This window comes from Dryobates pubescens, chromosome 14 (genome assembly GCF_014839835.1).
Source record: "Dryobates pubescens isolate bDryPub1 chromosome 14, bDryPub1.pri, whole genome shotgun sequence".
NCBI classification, from domain to species: Eukaryota; Metazoa; Chordata; class Aves; order Piciformes; family Picidae; genus Dryobates; species Dryobates pubescens.
This window is the reverse complement of record NC_071625.1, coordinates 24,794,071-24,814,019: the sequence shown is the minus strand read 5'-3', so window position 1 is coordinate 24,814,019 and position 19,949 is coordinate 24,794,071. Positions and strand designations below refer to the sequence as shown.

The 19,949-nt window shown below is 45.7% G+C and overlaps 1 protein-coding gene across 1 annotated transcript in view; it reads right to left on the bottom strand.

Moving 5' to 3' along the window:
• The window catches only part of ZFHX4 (zinc finger homeobox 4), a 183,025-nt gene that overhangs the window by 22,746 nt on the left and 140,330 nt on the right, over positions 1–19,949 (bottom strand). The window contains exon 5 of the mRNA XM_054167486.1: positions 4,835–4,951. Coding sequence (XP_054023461.1) covers positions 4,835–4,951 — 117 coding nt within the window. The remainder of the gene's footprint in view (positions 1–4,834; positions 4,952–19,949) is intronic.

The following is a 19,949-nucleotide window of genomic DNA, read 5'->3' as shown; positions in this document are numbered from 1 at the left end:
TTGTGCCAGGGGAGAGTTAAGTTGGAGAGGAGAGAACAGGCTGCCTGGGGAGGTGGTGAAGTCACCATCCCTGGAGGTGTTCAAGAAAAGTGTGGCCATGGCACTCTGGGACATGGTTTAGTGGCCACGGTGGTGTTGGGTTGAAGGCTGGACTCCATGACCTTAGAAGGCTTTTCCAACCCAAACCATTCTATGTTTCTATGAACAAGACACTTTCTGGAGGCCTACCTGGATTGCTCAGGCAGTGCTGTGCCAATGACCTGAGGCACCAGTGATGCTTAAAGGCAAGACCTACAGGATGCAATGCCTTAAGGCCCCCTTTCACTCCTCACCTTGGTTCATGGCCCTACAGGACTCCCTGGCCTATCTGCATTTACTGGGCAATATACCAGGATTATTCAAACATCTTAACTGTGAGTATTATGGGAAGTAAGAAAGTGACACTCTACATTAACACAGAAAGGCTGCTTCTCAGCTTTTAGAAGGATGGGTTCAAATTATTAACCTCTCTTCATTGCCAGCTGTCAAAAATGTCTAACAGTTGGCTTCTGTTTCTTACCTTTATCCTCTGTCACTTTTAAAATGTCCCTTTTTAAAGACAAAGGGCCTAGAAGCTCAGCTGCTGTAAACAGACACTGCTATTCAGAAAGCTGGCTTTACAAACCAAAACTAAACCAATTCCACCTTCTCTTCCCTTTGTCATGCCAGCCTGTTCTCCAGGTTTTTACAGAAATTCTGCTGCAAGTTCTGTTCCAACATTCACTTGTGAAAATGCTTTTTTTTGGGGGGTGGGGGCTGTGGTGTTTAACTGCTAGTGAAAGGGAGCTTGGAGAGCACCCTGGGCACACACAAGGTTAATATCACACATCATCTTCCAGCACAGGATGGAATAACTCAAGTTGCTTCAAAGGGCCTATAATGATCATGAAACACATAGTTCTTGTTTCCATAAAAACAAGCAGGGGGTGGGGAGGGGAAATTTTCTTTTGTGGTTAATACAATAAAACCCGAGAGTTATAAAGCACTGTGCTGGGGTCAATGAATGCATAACAAAGCACAGCTTTTTACTGTGTTTACCATGACATTTATATAAACTGTCAACATTTACAGAGGCTTTGCTGGGTTTGTTGTTGGCCTTGCTCTGGATTCATTCAACCCCAAGCACTGTTACTTCTTAAGTGACTGAAGTTAAATCTAGCCCATAATAAAGTAACCAAAGCTGAGTTTTGCAGGAAAAACAAAACAAAAAAACCAAACAAGAGAGGGGTTGATTCTTCTCTCTGGCACAGAGAAAGGTGAGGACTGAACCCTCCCAAACCAGAGCACGCATGCCAAAGCCAAAGCAGATCAGCTCCTGGGACAGTGGTCCAGCTATGACAAGTCAGCACTGTCAACAGTCTGCTTTCTGTGTTGACCGTTTTAAGGCGCTTCCTGTAGGGAGGCTGAACAAAGTGATGGTCTTAGAGGGAGCATATTGAAGGAGGAGAGGAAATATTATGGCTCAGAGCACACTGTGTGGCACTGTTTGCATAGCTAGATGTTCCACTGGCATGCTAGCCTTCCTAGGTAGCTGCAGGGAAAGCATGAGTTGTTATTCATGATTTAAATATGCGCTTTTAGCTCTTGAGACACATCCTTTGTTGGGATTTTTTTTTCCCTAACTGCGAGACAAAACTGTAATTAAGTTTATAACAGAAAATACACAGCATTGTTTTAGAGGGATAATGTAATTAAATGCATTTAGCTCAAAAACTAAGTTTCATTCTGAGCAAGTGCCGTGAGTAAGTGTCACTGACTGCCTGTCAGTCACAGAATTCTTTAGCTTGTGTGGAGATTGCTGATATAAAAACGACATGATTCACTATAAAAGTGACAGGATTCACTGATGTCATCACCCCCAAATCAAACTAACACTGTCTGTGGGACTGGCGAGAGGGATCGAATTCATAGGCTGGTGAGAAAAAAAGTCCTGGGAAAGCTGTCACTGAAATCCATGAATCCATGCATTTGATAAAGATTGCATAATTTCAGACTTCTGACACATCAGATGATGTTTTTCAGCCTCAAAATAATTCTAAAACTATAATTACTGGGAGAGTATTCTTCCTAATTAGAGCAGAATGAAAGGATAATTTTCATTGCAATAATGAAGGTTAATTTCCATCCTTCTTCATGTTTACTACCTTATTAAAAAGTGCTCCCCTTAGCCATGGCAGAGACATATTACATTTTCAATGCAAATGTATTAATCTGGATAAATTCCATATTAATTCTTGCACTGCATAGAGCTGTAATTTGGATTATAATTAATCTAAAGCGGCACTAGATTTAAGTGACAATATAAATGAAGCATTAGTGAGGCTTTGCTCTTCCCAATGAATATTCAACAAACAGAACCTGCAGACTGCCACGGCCCCTGTCGAAAGCTCCACTCCTGGAGATAAGGTGAGCAGCACAGCACAACAGCTTACACAAACACACTGCTACTAAATACATGTTAATCCTTTCCCCTCTAATAGATTCTATGCTAAAGAGGGGTCACACCGCTCTCCTGTCTAACTTGTTAGGGTTGTGATTAATTTATTGGTTTTTCCTGCGATTTCTTTGGCAAGACTTGCGAGGCTCAATCCATGAGCGAGCCCAAATTAACATTCAATTATACAACAAGCAGTTCTGCAGCCATTAGAAATCCTTGTCAGCTGAGTGGAAATTAAGATGATGGCCCCAGCCTCGCGCATGCAGAGTAATTCAGAGGAAAGAAATAAAAGTTGCTGCAAGATTTAGGGTTTCACAGTGCAAGCTCTTCTCTGTGCCAAGCACAAAAGCAATCGTGTATTTCAGCCCTTGTTTTCATACGGATATTACTGCAAAGTTATTTGTGTAATTGCTGGCACGGGAATGCAGAACAATTATGCTGGGTTTTCTCTTTTTTTGTGTGTGTAATGCACCCAGTAGGCATCTGGATATAGGTTTGTCCTAATTAAACATGGCCCTTATGAGCAGATAATCCTGATGGAATTTTGAGAATTCCCCTTTGGTATTTTTTTTTTTTTCCCCCTAGATTCCATCTCTTCTTCTCTTTCTTTTCTTTGTTTTGTTTTGATTTGGTTTGGGGTGTTTTGTTGTTGGGGTTTGGTTTTGTGGGTTTTTTTGTGGAGCTTTAGTAACTTTCTTGAATAACTATGGATTGAGTTGTCTAAGAAAAAGAGAGAGCTGAAAACTCCCTGAAGTGGTTTCCTGGTGGCCCTTAGGCAGAGTGTACAGCAGGAAAGGCAGGATGTAGGTGGCTGTCACTCTTCTCATGGTGAGTGTCCAGGACAGCCCCTGATGGAGGTCTTGTGTTGATCTGGGAGCTTGACCTGACTGCACTGTAGATGGTTTTTAGCCAGTCAGGGAGCCAGCCAAGGCAGATAGGTATTTTAAACCACAATACAGCTTCTTGCCCAACATCATCCTTGTCATCATCGGCCTTTCTGCACTCTCTTGATCTCAAAAAACAAAGCGATGGCAGAGCAGCTGAGGTTCTGCAGTGATGGGTACTGACCTTAGCACATCAACAAGCAAACTTGAAGGAAACTTTCATCTTTAACTCAGTCTTCTGAATTGATTCAGCGTAGAAAGGGCAATCTATAATATTTTTTGGGGCAATAAATCCCAACGCTTAATACATGAAGAGCAAATTACAGTATGGGGGCGTTTGGGTGTAAAGAAACTCATACGTAAAATGATCTTTTCTCTACACCTATATGTCTTTAAGGGGGAATACATCCTCCTTTGTATGCTGTTGTCATTGGCAGACAAGGAAAAGATATATGAATACCTGAAACTAATAGGCTTCAACCTGTTTCAGCACTTCTTCTGCTTCAGTGAATCCAACATAATGTAACTAGGTATAGCGTGCGGCACCAGTAGCCGATGTAATATTCATTGTGACCATAGATTTCCATCTCATACATAAAAAGCATGGATGAAGTCACATATTTGCCAAATCAAACACAGAAAAAGCCTTGGGTATCTACACCAGATGCTGGCCCTGGGTTTGTTTGTGCACAAGTAAATGTCATGATATGGGGGTTTTGTTTTCAAAGACAGTAGCTTTCATTACTGGGCGCTGTCTATTCCAGGAGATCAAAATTACCCAACCCATAATCCGTTTTCAATGATATTTCCTCTTTCTTAGGCTGAATCATCTGTAAACTTTTCTCTTTTTTTTTTTTTAACCCGCTGGATTTTGTGTACTTTTTTAAAATTTTATTTTATTTTTTATTCAAAATGCCTCAAATAAATGCCCAGGAAGAGGAGAGATTCTTGGAAGCGACCGATCAGAGACGCGAGAGCAAAATGAGAAAATAACAAAAGCAAAGCAAACCAAACCCAAACCTCCTCCCATTCTTTGGGTTATAAAGGGGGGCAAAACCTGATTGAAGGAAGGGGGAGAGGGGGGAAATAAAATAAAATAAAAAACAAGTGGTACCTAATCCTATGCTTATGAAAAATTAATATGCCATCAGAGGAATCACAAGTACAGCTAAGATTAATGAAAGGCGCTTAAAAAATTACAAGCACACAAACTGATTTGATTAAAAAATAATCTCACTGGCCGTCCTGTAATATTCTTCAACTTATCCGCATCTATCCTGTCAGATGGTTATGATTAAAAATAGGTCAATGGGAGGCTACTGATAGAAATCACATGCAAAATGCACATGCAGTGAATAGTAGTGGGAACGTCCAGACAGTTCCAAATGAAAGAGCATTTCATAAGTTTAATATCCATTTTAAAAAGAGACCAAAAAGGGGGAGCGGGGGGGAACCAAAAATTCTAGTGTCTTACCAGAGTCTTTACTAGATTTTTTGCCTTCGCTATTGTCTCTCTCACTTGAGTCTTTATCATCAGCCACAGCCACTGATGCACTTTTAGCAGACCCTTCTGTATCTTCACCTTGTTCTTCTGTGGATAAACACAGAAAAAGAGCTTAGAACAGAAACTCAGTGACCACTTAACAGCAGTTCAAAATTACGTCCTGCAGTGAGAACAGCACTGACAGGGGGGTGGCAAAAGATGGGAAAAGGAGGGCTGGGGTGGAAGAAGAGGGGAAAGAGCAGCACCTGAGAGATCTTGGACCTTAATTACAAATAATTTGCAATACTTCCAAACCCATTCAGAAATTCTGACCGTGCCTTCATCAGAGCACTTGCTCTGCACCAGTGGGAGAGACTTAAAGCCTGCCATTTCATATTCTTGGCTAGGAATGATTGCTGTTAGGATACAAGCACACACATACAGAGGAACAAAAGCCAGCACATGTGAAAATGCATCTTGGAGCCAAATAAACAAACAAACAAACAAATAAATAAATAACAGGGGAAAGGGAAAAAAAAATAAGCAGGGGGTGATTGCAATATAAATCCTATTAGTGCAGCAGTATCCTGCTAATTGCAGTAAGTAAGCATTAGGTATTAGGTCCTGTATTAAATATAAACCTCTGGCTTTGTGGGAGAAGTCTCCAATTTTATCTGCAGGGGGAGCCACTCGGGATCGAGGATGCCACTGGGTGTAGGGCTGGCGAGGACGCGGCATCGCCCCGCACCTCGCTCTGCCGTTCACACACCAGCGAGACGGTATGGAAATCTTCACAGTAACTCAAGCCCATTTAATTATTCAGTAAATCTTAGCTATGCTGCTACTGGTGGATTAATCTGTTTATGCAGTTAGCTTTCTATGCTGGGGCTGTGTAGCACTAATCCGTGAAAGGCCCACTGTTCCTTTTCATCCTGTGATCATTTGTCTCTCACTGTGCTGATGTCACATTTTAATGAATTTTTAGCAATCTGAGTAATGCCAGATAACCAGACTTGCAACTCCCTCCAGCACAGCACGCTGTTTTCATTGCAGCGCACACACACACACACACACACACAAATAAATAAAAATAATATTTCCCAGCTCAGGTAGGAATTACATAAATTAGGAGGTGAAGGTAAAACGGGATTCGAAGCACCGGGCTGCTCAATTTCATAAAATCTTTAATGACCATATAAATTAACCCTGGAAAGGCAAAAGGTCACAGACACACATTTGCATACACTCTTCTATTCACTTTCGATAAGCAGAGCTTTTATGCAGGGAACATGATACAATTAACCCTTCAGGAGCCACACAAAACGCAGCTACCGACGTTTTAAGTGTCAAGCATTAACTGAAAATTACACACTGCATAAAATTTTCATTGTAAATGCTATAGTGATTGAAAGGGGAAATAGTGGCCCTCTTCGCACCCCATGTTTTATTAATAACGTTCTGACAGCAGAATGAAATATCCTCTGTCATACGCAGCAGCTGAGCACAAAAAAATTGCTGCTGCTCGGTGCCTTCCTGGCCAGCCATGCGCTCAAACTGTAACGCCCAGGGGTGAGCAACCCTGGGGGCAAGGTGCTGAACCCAGCCCCATCTCAGCTCCCTACCAAACCATTTTGTACGCTGGGAGAGGGGAAAATTAAAAAAAAAATAAAAAAAAAATAAAAAAAAAAGGGGGGGGGGGGGGGGGGGAAGACACGAACCAAAACAAACAACACAGCTCCAATTTTGGAAACTAGAAGAAAAAAAGCAATCAAATAAATCAACTCTCAGCCCCGGATCGATGTGTTTTGCATCGCCATCGATGCACAATAGGTCAGGACTAAGCATGCGTGTCTGTGTTTTGGGACAAAACCAGGGGTTCTCTCCTTTTAAAATGATGGCACATGAAAAACCCGAGGCGGCAGAGAATTTCCATCAGAACATCACACACACACACGCACAGTGCTGCCTGGGCGCTGCCCCTCCCGCGCCGCTGGCTAATCAAAGATGGCAGCGCAGCGGGCGCGGGCCGCGGCGGCCAGCGGAGCGCGGGGCGGGCGCCGGGCGCCTCTGATCAGGCCTGGCTCGGGCCGCGGCAGCGCGGGGCGCGCACGACAGGCTCGCAGCCAGGGCCAGGCCCCGCGGCCTCGCCGAGCCCGCGGCCATCCCTTCTCTACTCATCCTTGGGAACGGCCGCCTGGCTTCCTTTGCGAGATTTACTGGCCCAATCCCCCTGGGCTGGAAAATGAAGTGTCAAAGTGCTACCGAGTGTCCTTATCTTGAGGGGACATAAAATCGTAAGGGCTATCGTGGCACACATTAATAAAACATTGCGTGCGTGTCAGGCACAGAGAAAGAAAATTATGAAGGTACTAAAAGAAAAGCTACAGTATCATCTGGGTCTCATCAGACGATTTTTGCAGAGTGCTCTCCTGGTTGTGTGTGTGTGTGTGTGTTTTTTTTTTTTTCCTGGTATGTGTTTTAAGTGTGAGAGAAATTCCCAGACATGTTCTCCTATACATCATCCTGGTGTCTGACCTCAGCCTGACCCTGGCAACAGTTTGAGAAATCTGAATGCGAACAAAGACTCTGTGTCAGCAGCAGGCAGAGATTGCGGGGATAGACTTTCCCCATCAACTTAATCGCAAACAGCAGTTCTAAGGCCGTAACTTTACAGGGCTTCACTGAGCCACAAACACATAACCTTCAGAAGTGAAACTGCCCCCCACCCCCTCCCGCCCTGCTCCCCAGCACCCCCCTCCTCTGATTTTCCTCAGTCTTGTGGAGCTCCCTTTGATGTAGCAAGGCAATTAGCTCTAATGTTCGAGTGCTGCAGACCGGGTTTATGGTTTGGAAGGTGAGAGCTGTTTATTACAGGTAGGCTCCTGGGGGCCGTAAAGGCTTTGCGAATTTTTAATCATGCAAAAAAAAAAAAAACCCACCCAAAAAAAAACTAATCAAAATGTAACTTATACACACCATAAAAATTAATATCATTATTATGCACGGTATAAATTGCCTGCCTCGGCTTTCAATGGCACTGACTCCTCGAAAACACATTTGGCATTCATTTCAGAAATATGTGTGGCATTCGCTTCAGAAATAAATTTTCAGAGACAGCAATGATAATACAGCTTCTGCTCTCTTCCTTCAGGATCACAGAAAGGCCGCCGAGGATTCACACCGCCGCCACAGATATCAAAGGGACGGGATGGAAACACAACAGCTCTCACTTAAAAGCAGTTAGAAAATTGCAACAAAAAAATAAAAATTCCTGAAGACCATTCCTCAGAACATACATAGAGGACATGTAGCTAAGTGTGCAACCCAAGGCGCTGCACCTATGCCAAGATGCTGCAGACCTCTCTTTCCTAGCATTCTTCTCCTGGCTTCGTATGTGACCCAACGAGGATAGGAGTTGGCTATACAAATGTGACAGTGCCTGCTCAGAGACACAAAATCATGAATTATTATGTGTCAGTAAAGTACAGTATGATCCCAGGATCCCAGGATGTCAGGGGTTGGAAAGGACCTCTGGATGTCTTTGAGCCCAACTCCCCTGCCAGAGCAGGGCCACAGAATCTAGTGCAGGTCACACAGGAACGCATCCAGACAGGGCTGGAAAGTCTCCAGAGGAGGCTCCACAACCTCTCTCTCAGCCTTTCCTCATCAGGCAGTGCTCCAGTCCCTTCATCATCCTTGTAGCCCTCCAGTGGACTCTTTCAAGCAGATCCCTGTCCCTCTTGAGATGGGGAGCCCAGAACTGGATGCGATATGATGGTGCCGCAGATTCCAGAGCAGGTCCCAACAATCTGCTTTGAATTTACAAGAGTCCTGCCTATATACATTCACAAATGTCAGCTTTGGACGTGAAGAGAACACCAGATTCAAATGCACTTTAATGGCTTTAATAACACTTTCATTTGCAATATGATATTTTATTCACACCTGGTTTTAGTTTGTCCAAATGTTGAAAATTTATTTTGATGTTGGATCTCCTGAGTTTAGTTATTATCAGCCTTTTTCCTCACCACTGGCTGAGAATTAAACACAAAAATGAGGTTAGCAGTCTGTGCTAAAACTGTAAAATAAGAGGAAATGCAAAAGTGACACTTCAGAGGTAATGTGAGTCTGCTGATATTGTCCATTAGCTGGCAACATCAGAGGCTTTAATACATTCAGCTACACACTCGGGTCCCAATTCCATACCAATACTAGGAAGGAAGAGCCTCGTGACCTTCCCCAAACCACTGAAGTTAAGTTGTGTGATGATTTCAATTGCAAAATCCAGGCCTCAGCCAAAGTTGAACAGCAGATGAGATGAACGTTCATAGATTCATAGAATGGGTTGGGTTGGAAGGGACCTTAAAGATCATTCTTGAGGTCACTTCCAACCCTGACAATTCTATGATTCTATGATCATCCAGTCCCAACCCCCCTGACATGTGCAGGGATACCTCCCACTAGCCCAGGTTGCTCATGGCCTCACTTAACTTGGGTTTGAACCCCTCCAGGGAGAGTGCCTCCACAGCTTCCCTGGGCAACCTCTTCCTGAGCCTCATCACCCCCACTGGAAAGAATTTCTTCCTCATCTCCAGTCTAAATCTGCCTTCCTCAAGCTTCATGCACAGGTTAGAAAAGCCTGACCCACTGAGATGCAAACAAGGGGACAAATCCACCCACCACAACCAAGGGAAGGTACAGAGAAACAAATGGTATTTTTTGACATAACATACTGAACAGCTGGAAACAGGCTGAGCTGAACCAATCTTCTCTCCTTGCATTTAAATGCCCTGTGACAATCACCTGTCCCTGTGTCCCAGCTGAGCAGCTGCCCCCCCTGATGAGTAGTATTGGGAGTCTGTCTTCAAGTCTATTTAAGAATATGCTTTTCAAAGGGTTGTTTTGAGATGGTTTTTTGTACGATGTATCAATCAACAGCCAGTAGTTCCTGGTTTGGGCCCAGATTTTTTTTTTGGGTGGTGGCAGTGCTGGTGGTTTCCCTCTTGCCCTCTCCAAATTGCAAGTGATTTCCTAAATAAAGATGATCTACTAGTTGTGGATGAGAAGTTGTGGTTCTGAGAGAGAAAGTGAGATTAAGCAAGTGTTTATGACTGAGGGCTGGATGGACAGGGAAAGAGTAAATCAATTGACTGAAGCAGTCAGTAAATAAATGTGAGATCACAGAATCACAGAATGTTAGGGTTTGGAAGGGACCTTGACAGATCATCCAGTCCAACCCCCCTGCCAGAGCAGAATCACCTATACCATATCACACAGGAACTCATCCAGGTGGATCTTGAATATCTCCAGAGAGTAAGACTCCACAAGCCCCACAGGCAGCCCATTCTAGTGTTCTGTCACCCTCACAGTGAAATAACTCTGCCTCCTGTTTCCATGGAACCTTCAAAAAAACTTCTTAAGATTTGTTCCTCAATATGTTCAATCAATAGCCGAATCAAAAGCAGCCTGAGGTCTTCAGGACAGGTGTACCCCAGGTTTAACTGCTAGAATGAACAGTTTATGAGCTTCACTGTCAGGATGAAAAGGTAACCACTAGCAGAGGATATAGGAAGGGACAGGCGGACAACAGATAACGCAGGGAGAGGAGGAACAGCTAACAAAGGAAAATAGAGAAAACTCCACAGAACATGCAAGAGAATGAAAAATCAACTAAAGCAGGGCTTGTGGGTTTCCTTCTGGGTTATACTAGTTCCATGGCTTAGCTGATACATTTCCCCAGCCTTCTGGCCTGCCATTTATTCATCCAACTGTTCCAGGAAGCAGTCGTTCTGGCTGGTCTTGCAGAGCAGGATGCCTCACTCATTCAGGATCTTGACTGCATCCTCTAGTGGTCATATTTCATCTTCAAACAGGATTTCTAATTTCTCCTTCAGGGACTCTTGGGGAATAAGGGCACCAACCCGTTAATAATTGTTTCTAATCACTGGGTTATATTTAAAGCTGGAGCTGTTAGAAGGCTGAACTTCCCGCAAACAAGCCTATAATTAAGTGCTGCTGGTCACACTGACCAGAAAATGCTAACTGGTGGTTAGGACCAAATTGTACCATTTTGTTTTGTGGTGCATCTTTTGAATTTTTATAGCAGTCTAATGCTTCATTTCTGCTGCTGGAAACTGTGTCGGAGGAGGCCAACTGCAGAGCTGGCCCAACAGAGCAGGCCCTGGTGGCTCCTTCCCAAGGAGTATCACAGCTCAGCCACCCCACCCAGCAGCCACTGTTCCCTGCTCCCTTCACCCCTCCAGCTGCTGGAGAGAGACACCTCTTGTCTACTCCACTTTTGGCTTCTTAGGCTCTGAAGGCAGACAAGATTCATTCTCACCAGCTCATCTGCCCAGTGCTTTATTATTTCTTAATCTATTTTTTGATCCTTTTTTATTTTTAATATTTTTTTCTTTTTCTTTTTTTTGGTTTTAACTTCAGGCTTTTAACTTCCAACTGCTGGAGCAGCAAAAGGAATGTTCTCCCCAGAAGTTTAGAGGGGTGGGGTGCCCTTTGCAGTCCGGCTGCTGAGCAAGCTCTCCCTCCCTCTCTCTCTCTCTCTCTCTCTCTCTCTCTCTGCTGGCTGGGACTGCCTGTTTTCTAGTCTCCATCCCCTAGTCTCAGAGTAGATCAGGAAGCTTGTCTAACTCTGATAATGCAAAACGTGGAAAGAGATGTTGGTAAGCTTCTGCTGAGCCACAGTGATTTATCAGAAAGCAGGGAAATGTGCAGGTTGTGTTTTTGTTGTTTTATTTCTACATTAATATTTTATCAAATATTTTGCAAGAGGCAAAAGAAGCAGATGCTGACAAAACCATTAAGAGGGAATGTCAGCTATTCAGAGCAAAACTCTGCAATGCTTTCCAGATGTGACTGGAGATGTACAGCTAATCATTTATTATGCAAAAAGAGATTCTTTTCTTACTTGGCCATCTCTAGGAAGGCACTGAAGCATGAATCGGAGCGGAGAACAGTCTACCTTCTCCTGCTGAGCAGGACCTTTCTTTTGGCTGCCACTACAGGTCAGAGAAAATGCTGCTTCCCCCCATCAGCATTAGCATTGTCTGGCTCCAAGACTAATATACTGCCATCAAGGTTAGTTAGGAAAGAAAATTAAACCTCATTGCTAATTCGTATTCAACATGCTGGATACACCCTGCCCGACTTCCGGCACTGGTCTGTGCTTCTTTCCGGAGGGAGACACCCCTCAGACTTCAGGCAGGATGAATCATCTGATTCCTCCCTGGCTACAGAGGGATTTTAGTCCCAAGTTTAGTGTTTGGAGTGCAGACTTTTCACTTTGGTACGGCAGCTAAATGCTGCAAGTTAGGCAGGTGAACTGAAGCCTAAGAGCCTGACCCAAAGCTCAGAAAGTCAGTGAGAGTCTTCTCATGACCTTCAGCAGCTTACTGGGTGCCCACTTCCAGCCTGTGAGGGAAGAACTCAAAAAACCCCTGGATCTTCACAGTTTCCTTCACTGTGTTTTTATGCCTCTTGTTCAGCCTTGTTTTACTTTTCTGTGCTGCTGTTCAGTCTGTATGTTCAATGACCCTTCATATACAAATGTTTCTGCTGCCACACAATCAGAATAGACTGGAAGGGACCTCTGGAAAACATCTAGTCCAAGCCCCCTGCTAAAATCAGGTTCACTCTAGATCAGGTTGCCCAGAATCACATTGGGTTTTCAAGGTCTCTAGAGAAGGAGACTCCACCACCTCTCTGGGTAGTCTGCTCCAAGGCTCCAGCACCCTCAAAGTAGAGTTTACTCCTGAAGTCCAATGAAACCTCTTGGGTTCCAGTTTGTGGCCATTGCCCCTTGTGCTGTCCCTGGGCACCACTGCAAAGAGCCCAGCCCCATTCTTTTCACCCCCATCCTTTAGCTCTTTATCTGCATTTGTAAGATCCCTGATTTCTTTCATTTTTCCTCCCTCTCCCTGGAGCTGAATTTCCAGCACCTCCTCCAAGTGGTGAGACCGGCTCTCCCACTCACAGCATCCAGAGTAACCCCTTCGAGTGTATTTACAAAGCACCCCATGATGTTCATTAACAACTCATTAAAAATGCCATTTAAACAAAGTCTGTTGTCAGTGCATCAGCTTTGGGGTTCTCCCTAGGACCCTCTGTGACACCCTCTTTTCCCTCCCAGCTTTTCAGAGCTGCTTGCCTCTCTCTGGCTCGCTACCAGCATGCCTCTGAAATTATCTGGAAAGGATTCTCTTAGTCCACAGATTTCTACTTCATCTTTTGAGAATATCAGAGGAAAAGAATTTATTTTCTGTGCCATCTCCTGATCATTGGAGATAGACTCTTTATCCTCTGGTGGTGTACCAGCCCTAATGACTCTTCAGCAGGCTTTCCGTTTCTGAGGTACTTTAACCATTCTTGCTTAGCTTTGCCAGGTACCTTCATGGCTGTGCTCCTCTCAGCCAACCTCTGTGTTCACTTTTATTAACATCACTTTGGCTTTCTTTCGGGATACTTTTTTTCCTGACCTGAATGAATCCCTGTCCTATGTCTTGTCCTGTAGCTAGCTGCAGCCCTGCAGTTTAAATATTCCTCTTTCTTGGGGTTAAGTGTCATGGGCAGAAGGAGATCTGGTTACAATCACACAATCATTTTGGTTGGGGAAAAAACCTCATCCAGTCTAACCATTCTCTAACTCTACTGAGGCTGGGGCTAAACCATGGTCTTCAACACCACATGTCTGCCTCTTTGAACTCCTCCAGGGAAGGGGATTCAGCCACCCCCCTGGGCAGTCTGCTTCAGTGGTTGAGAACCCTTTCAGTGGAGAAGTTTCTTCTAATGTCATAGAATCACAGAATGGTTTGGGTTGGAGGGGACCTCCAATGCTCATCCAGTCCAAACCCACTGCAGACTTGCAGGGACATCTTCCACTGCAACAGGTTGCCCAGAACCTTGTTGAGCCTCACCTTGAATATCTACAGGGATGAAGCCTCAACCACATCCCTGGGCAACTTGTTCCAGGGTTCCACCACACTCATGGTGCAGAACTTGTTCCTAGCATCCAATCTAAATCTACTCTCATTTCAAACTGGGGCTTTTTAGCCTGGAGAGGTGCAGCCTTAATGGGGACCTCATCAGTGCTCATCAGTGCTTCTAGGGTGGGTGTCAGGAGGATGGGCCGAGTCCTGTTTCAATGGTGCCCTGTCACAGGACAAGGGGCAGTGGGCACAAACTTGAACACAGGAAGTTCCATCTAAACATGAGGAGGAATTTCTTTACTTTGAGGAGCACTGGGCCAGGTTTCCCATAGAGGTGGTGGAGTCTCTACCTCTGGAGTCATTCAAGACCTGGTTAGATGGTGTCCTGTGCAGCCTACTCTGAAAGAGTGCTTGGACTGGATGATCTCCAGAGGTTCTTTCCAGCCCCTACCATTCTGTGATTCTATGATTTCCTCTCCTCCTCTCACTTGTTACTAGGGAAACCAGAGCAGGTAGTAAAAACCAGCAGCATCTTCCTACCTTTTTGCTGTCTCCCAAGTCCTTCTGGTACTATTCTTCCTTCTCTCCTCCAGTCCCAATGTGTCAATACTTTCTGTGTCAATACTCAAGCATTGTGCAGCTCTGTGGAATGTTTGTGACGCACACCACAGTATTTAGGTGTCTTTGGGATTCACAATTGTGACATGACACATCTCCATCCCCTGCATCCACAGCAGCCTCCAGGATCTTCCCTAATTCAGCATATTTCAGTACCTAAAGCTGGTCCTTCCGTGCTGCTTTGAGGGTGGGAATTGCACCACCCTACTGATTACTCCAAGGCTTCAAACTCAGCTGCACTGTCAGGTTTGTTGGAGACACTTGCAGAGCATACTGTGAGGATGAGGAGTGCCAGGCAGCTCTCAGCACAGGTGACTCACTGGAGTAGCACAGGCTGCATACTAAGACTTTGGGGGTTCACAAACACCAGCTAGATCGGGGGGGGGGCTTCCCAAGGCCATGGCAAGTATTGCAGGTCACCCAGTCTTGCTGTAAAGCTGCTTGTGTCATGGCAGGAGATGGCACATGTGGCTTTGTTTGTATCCAGTCTTTATTTGTTTTGCCAAATTCTTTTCACTAAATTAGTGCCACATCCTGGAGCCTTCCCTCCATCTTTCATGGAATCCTAGTATGGTTTGGGTTGGAAGGGACCTTAAAAGATCATGTATCTCCAACCCCCTGCCGTGGGCAGGGACACCTTCTACTACACCAGATTCCTCAAGGCCCCGTCCAAACTCTGAACACTTCCAAGCTTGGAGGCTTCACAGCTTCTCTGGGCAGCCTGTTCCATCTCCTCCCCAGCTTCCCTTCAGTGGGGATTTTTAATTCCCACTGTTCAGTTTACTGCATTGCTTTTACCTTTCCTCCATGTTTGTCTACTCTGAAGGCTCTTCCTCCCATACAGAGTTTAAATAACATGCTCCCCTACATTAATTTTCACTGGCAGCAATCTAATTTTCTCCCTGCAGAAGCAAAGGACATCCCTTGCTCACGGACTCCCCTCTCACAACTGCCTAAGGAGCACAAATCTCCAGTGCCAAATTGGCTCAGCCTTGTGAGGTGCCTCTGCTGATAGCTCTGAAAACACTTCTGAACAAGACCTGAACTTACTTAATGACTTTAGACAAGTTGATGGGGCCACACATTTGTAAGCTTAATGCAGGCTTCCTGCCATACCTGTGCCTTTCCTTCTGCTTATAGCTTCAGGGTACTTCAAGTGTTTGGGCTGAAATCAGCTGCTCTGAATCACTGCTGCAGGTGGGGTATCACAGAGGGTTAGGCCAAAGAGATGTTTAGATGTGTATCTATGCTTTGGAAGTCTTTGCTGTTGCAGTGATTTGAAACTGAAACCCATCACCTGGCAGACAGGATGGTGTCTGGCATGTGCCACGGTGGATTAAACTGCCCAGAGTCAGCCAAGCAATGTAGCTCTGAAAAATTCTACTTGGCCACTCTCTGAAAAGCCACTTCCTAGGAATCCATAATCCCTGCAAACACTCACACCTCCTGCAGCACTGAGAGCTCACCAGGCTGCATGTGCAGCCATATCCCAGTGAGCCTCCACAGACCTCTTCACCCAGCTCCAGTCTTCTAAACACTGTCCCTGCCACCCTCACTGCAGCTTCATCAGGGCTCCTAAAACACAGCTCCCCTCCATAGGGACACTGCATTGTATTGTCTGTACTGCAAGTGAATAAAACTTTCCATCATCAGCACCATCACCATAAATGTCTATAAATATCTAAGGGCTGGGGGTCAGGAAGGAGGGGACAGGGACAGCCTCTGCTCACTTGTGCCCTGGGACAGGACAAGGGGCAACTCCAGCACAGGAGGTTGCACCTCAACGTGAGGAAGAACTTCTTTACTGTAAGAACACAGGGCCCTGAAGCAGGCTGCCCAGAGAGGTTGTGGAGTCTCCTTCTCTGGAGACTTTCCATCCCTGTCTGGATGTGTTCCTGTGTGACCTGTGCTGGATTCTATGGCCCTGCTCTGGCAGGGGGGTTGGACTCGATGATCTTCAGAGGTCCCTTCCAACCCCTAACACCCTGGGATCCTGTGATCTTCATCACTATTATTGTTGGTAGTGGTTTTGTTGTTGTTACTATTATCATTATCATTATTATTATTTTGCTGCTCTCAGTCAGTGTGCAGTGCAGAGGGCAGTGATTGCTACAGAAGAGCAGGACCAGCATGTTCCCTCAGCTAGTAGGCTGCAAAACAAGTATGGAAGGGAGATTTGGGGGGATTATAGAAAGAACTGGGGTAAGCTAAGTAGAAGGTGGTCTGAGGAATCATAGAATGGCTCAGGTTGGAAGGGACCTCAGAGCTCATCTGCTCCAACATTCACACCATGGGCAGGGACACCTCTCAACAAGACTCAGACGCTCAAGGCCTCATCCAGCCTGACCTTAAACACCCCCAGGTTGGAGGCATCCACAGCCTCCCTGGGCAACCTGTTCCAGAATCTCACCACCCTTGTACTGAAGAACTTCTTCCTTAGATCCAGTCTAAATGCCCAGGAGATGGGGAAGGAAGGATAAACTATGGTGGCAGGTAGGTCATATGAAAAATGGGTAGAAGGCAGGGTAGGTAGAGACTAGGGCTAGAATCAGCAGTGTACCAAACTGGACTGCAGGAGGTGGAGCTGGATGGGACCCAAAGTGCACTCTACCCCACTGCAATCTACCAAGCCAATGAGGCAAAGACCTTGAGACACGCTGGGAGGCTTGTGTAGGAATATTAAAGCTGGCAGTCAGCAGGGCTGGAGGCATGAAGGGATGGATAGGGGAAGCAGCAGGAGGAAAAGAGGGATCACTGGTAGGATGGGGAAAGTCAGGCATAAAAGGAGTAAGAGGATATATGTGGAGAGAAAAATGCTAGTTGAGGATAGTGACTCCTAGGCCTAGAGACTGGAAATGATTGGCAGTAAAAACATGATGTGCCACTGCCCAAAAGCACAGCCTTGACTTTGCATCTTCTGATTCTCCTGTCTTATTGAGCTGGCCTTCAGCACTGCTTGTCCGCAGAGAGGTTTCTAACCTCTGCCACTCTCAGCTGGCTCATTAGCTCTAGTAATAGGAGTTTGGGTAGCAAAGCCAACCCCACTGATGTTCTGTGTAATTCTGATGTTCAGTACTACATGGATAACCATGGTTTGACCATAAGATTATGGAGGCACCCCCCACCCCCCCCCCATGTTTTTAGAATCATAGAATGGGCTGAAAGGGACCTCCAAAGGTCATCCAGTCCAACTTCCCTGCAGTCAGCAGGGACATCCCCAACTAGATCAGGTTGCTCAGGGCCTTGTTGAGCCCCACCTTGAATATCTCCAGGGAAGGAGCCTCAACCACCTCCCTGGGCAACCTGTTTCAGTGTTCCACCACTGCCATAGTAAAGAACTTGTTCCTAACATCCAATCAAAATGTGTTCTTCTCCAGTTTGAAGCCATTGCCCCTTGTCCTGCCACTGCAGGCCTTTGCAAACAGTCTCTCTCCATCCTTCCTGTAGCCTCCTTCAGGTACTGGCAGGCTGCTACTAGGTCTCCCTGGAGCCTTCTCTTCTCCAGGCTGAACACCCCCAGCTACCTCAGCCTGTCCTTCTAGCAGAGGTGCTCCAATACCCTGATCATTTTTGTGGCTCTCCTCTGGCCCTGCTCCATCAGCCCCATGTCCTTCCTGTATTGAGGGCCCCAGACCTGCACACAGCACTCCAGGTGAGGTCTCAGGAGAGCAGAGTCACATGTCAGAGTTACCACTTTGGATCTGCTGGCCATGCTGCTTTGGATGCAGCCCAGGTTGCCATTGGCCTTCTGTGGTGCAAGCTCACACTGCCTGCTCCTGTCCAGCTTCTCCTCCATCAGCACCCCTAAGTCATTCTCCTCAGGTCTGCTTTCTACCACCTCCTCCCCCAGTCAGTATTGATAGTGAGGATTGTTCCAGCCCACGTGCTGAACCCTGCACTTGCTCTTGTTGAACCTCATGAGGTTCACCTGGGCCACCTCTGCAGTTTGTCCAGGTCCCTCTGGATACCATCCTGTCCCTCTGGTGTATTGACAGCACCACTCAGCTTGGTGCCATCTGCAAACTTGCTGATGGTGCATGCCCATGTAGTGTCACTGAAGCAAAACATTTGAATATCTTTACATCAAGCCATTTCCTTTGTGACACAATCTTTCATCTCCTGGTTGAGCTCCACCTTACGGCAAAGCCTCCTGCACCCAACTCTTGCTACGGGTTTAGTGAGATGCTATTCAGGGTTTCCTTTCCTTCTTGCTATTTAACACCAGCCCACATGGTTTATTTACTGCATCCCTTCTTTCATCTGAAAGCCAAGTTATTCATTTCATTATTGACTGTTATGGCTGCACAGACATTAATGAATTTATCTTCATTATGTCCTGAGCAATGAGCAGGCAGTTCTGCAGTTTCAGGGAGGGGAGGCAGTCAGAAATTGAGGGGGGAAAAAAAATCTACTAACTTGGAGAACCCAGTTTGATACAATGGGACCCAATTTTCCCCAAGTACATGGCAATATATAGCACTTAATATGCTCAAAGCACAGCACTGATTGCTTCCATTTGCAGCTCTGTGTGTTCAGCACTTATTTAACAGTACAGCACAGCCTCAAATCAAGCTCTCAGAAAATGAAGGCCACACAGTCAGTGAACTCCTATGAAAAGTCTGGGTAAGGTGACCTGCTTAGGATAAAAAAAAATAGGATCTCTCCAGCAGAGACAGATATGGAAGCCAGTTCTTCAGTTGTCTTAAACACATCCCATTATTTCTCCCCCTGGTTTCCCCAGCCTCCTCCACTACACACTGTCTGAATTTCACAGCCAACACAGTGAGGCTCTAAAGACAGCTTCTGCCATCCCTGCCTGGCACTGATTCATCCAGAGCCCCATGCAGCTCCATTCTGTGGCCTCAGAAAAGCAAGGGGGGGAAATGCAATGTGCCCAGGTAATTGCAGCCTGGATCTATACACACACACACAGAGAGGCTGCTGACTCAAGGCAGTACAGCCTGTATTAGTCTTTGCTTGTGAAAGTGATCTCTACTCTATCAACACACTAACCTGCCCTTCCTGCATTCAGGTACAGAAGGTCAAGGAGCAGTGGATACTTACAGATGGTGTGATCTGAATATTGTAGGTAACACAAGAAGTCACAAAATATACACAGGAAGACTGTAAGGCCCTCCACCAGGATTTTCCTGCACTAATGAGGCACAGGTTCACAGGGATGGTGTGGAAAATCATGGAATCACAGAATGGTTTGGGTTGGAAAGGACCTTTAAGACCATCTAGCTCCAAACATCCTGCCATGGGCAAGGACACCTCCTACTACACCAGGGTGCTCAAGGGTTGGAACACTCTCAGGCTTGAAGCCTCCACAACTTCTCTGGGCAACCTGTTCCAGTGCCACATCAACTTTCCTTCAGTTTCTTCCTGATGTCTCATCTTCCTGTTACATTAATGTCACTCCTGAAATCCTGCAGTAATATTCATAGACTCATAGAATGGTTTGGGTTGCAAGAGACCTTCAAGATCATCCAGTTCCAACCCCCTGCCAGCGGACACCTCCCATCAGCCCAGGTTGCTCAAGCCTC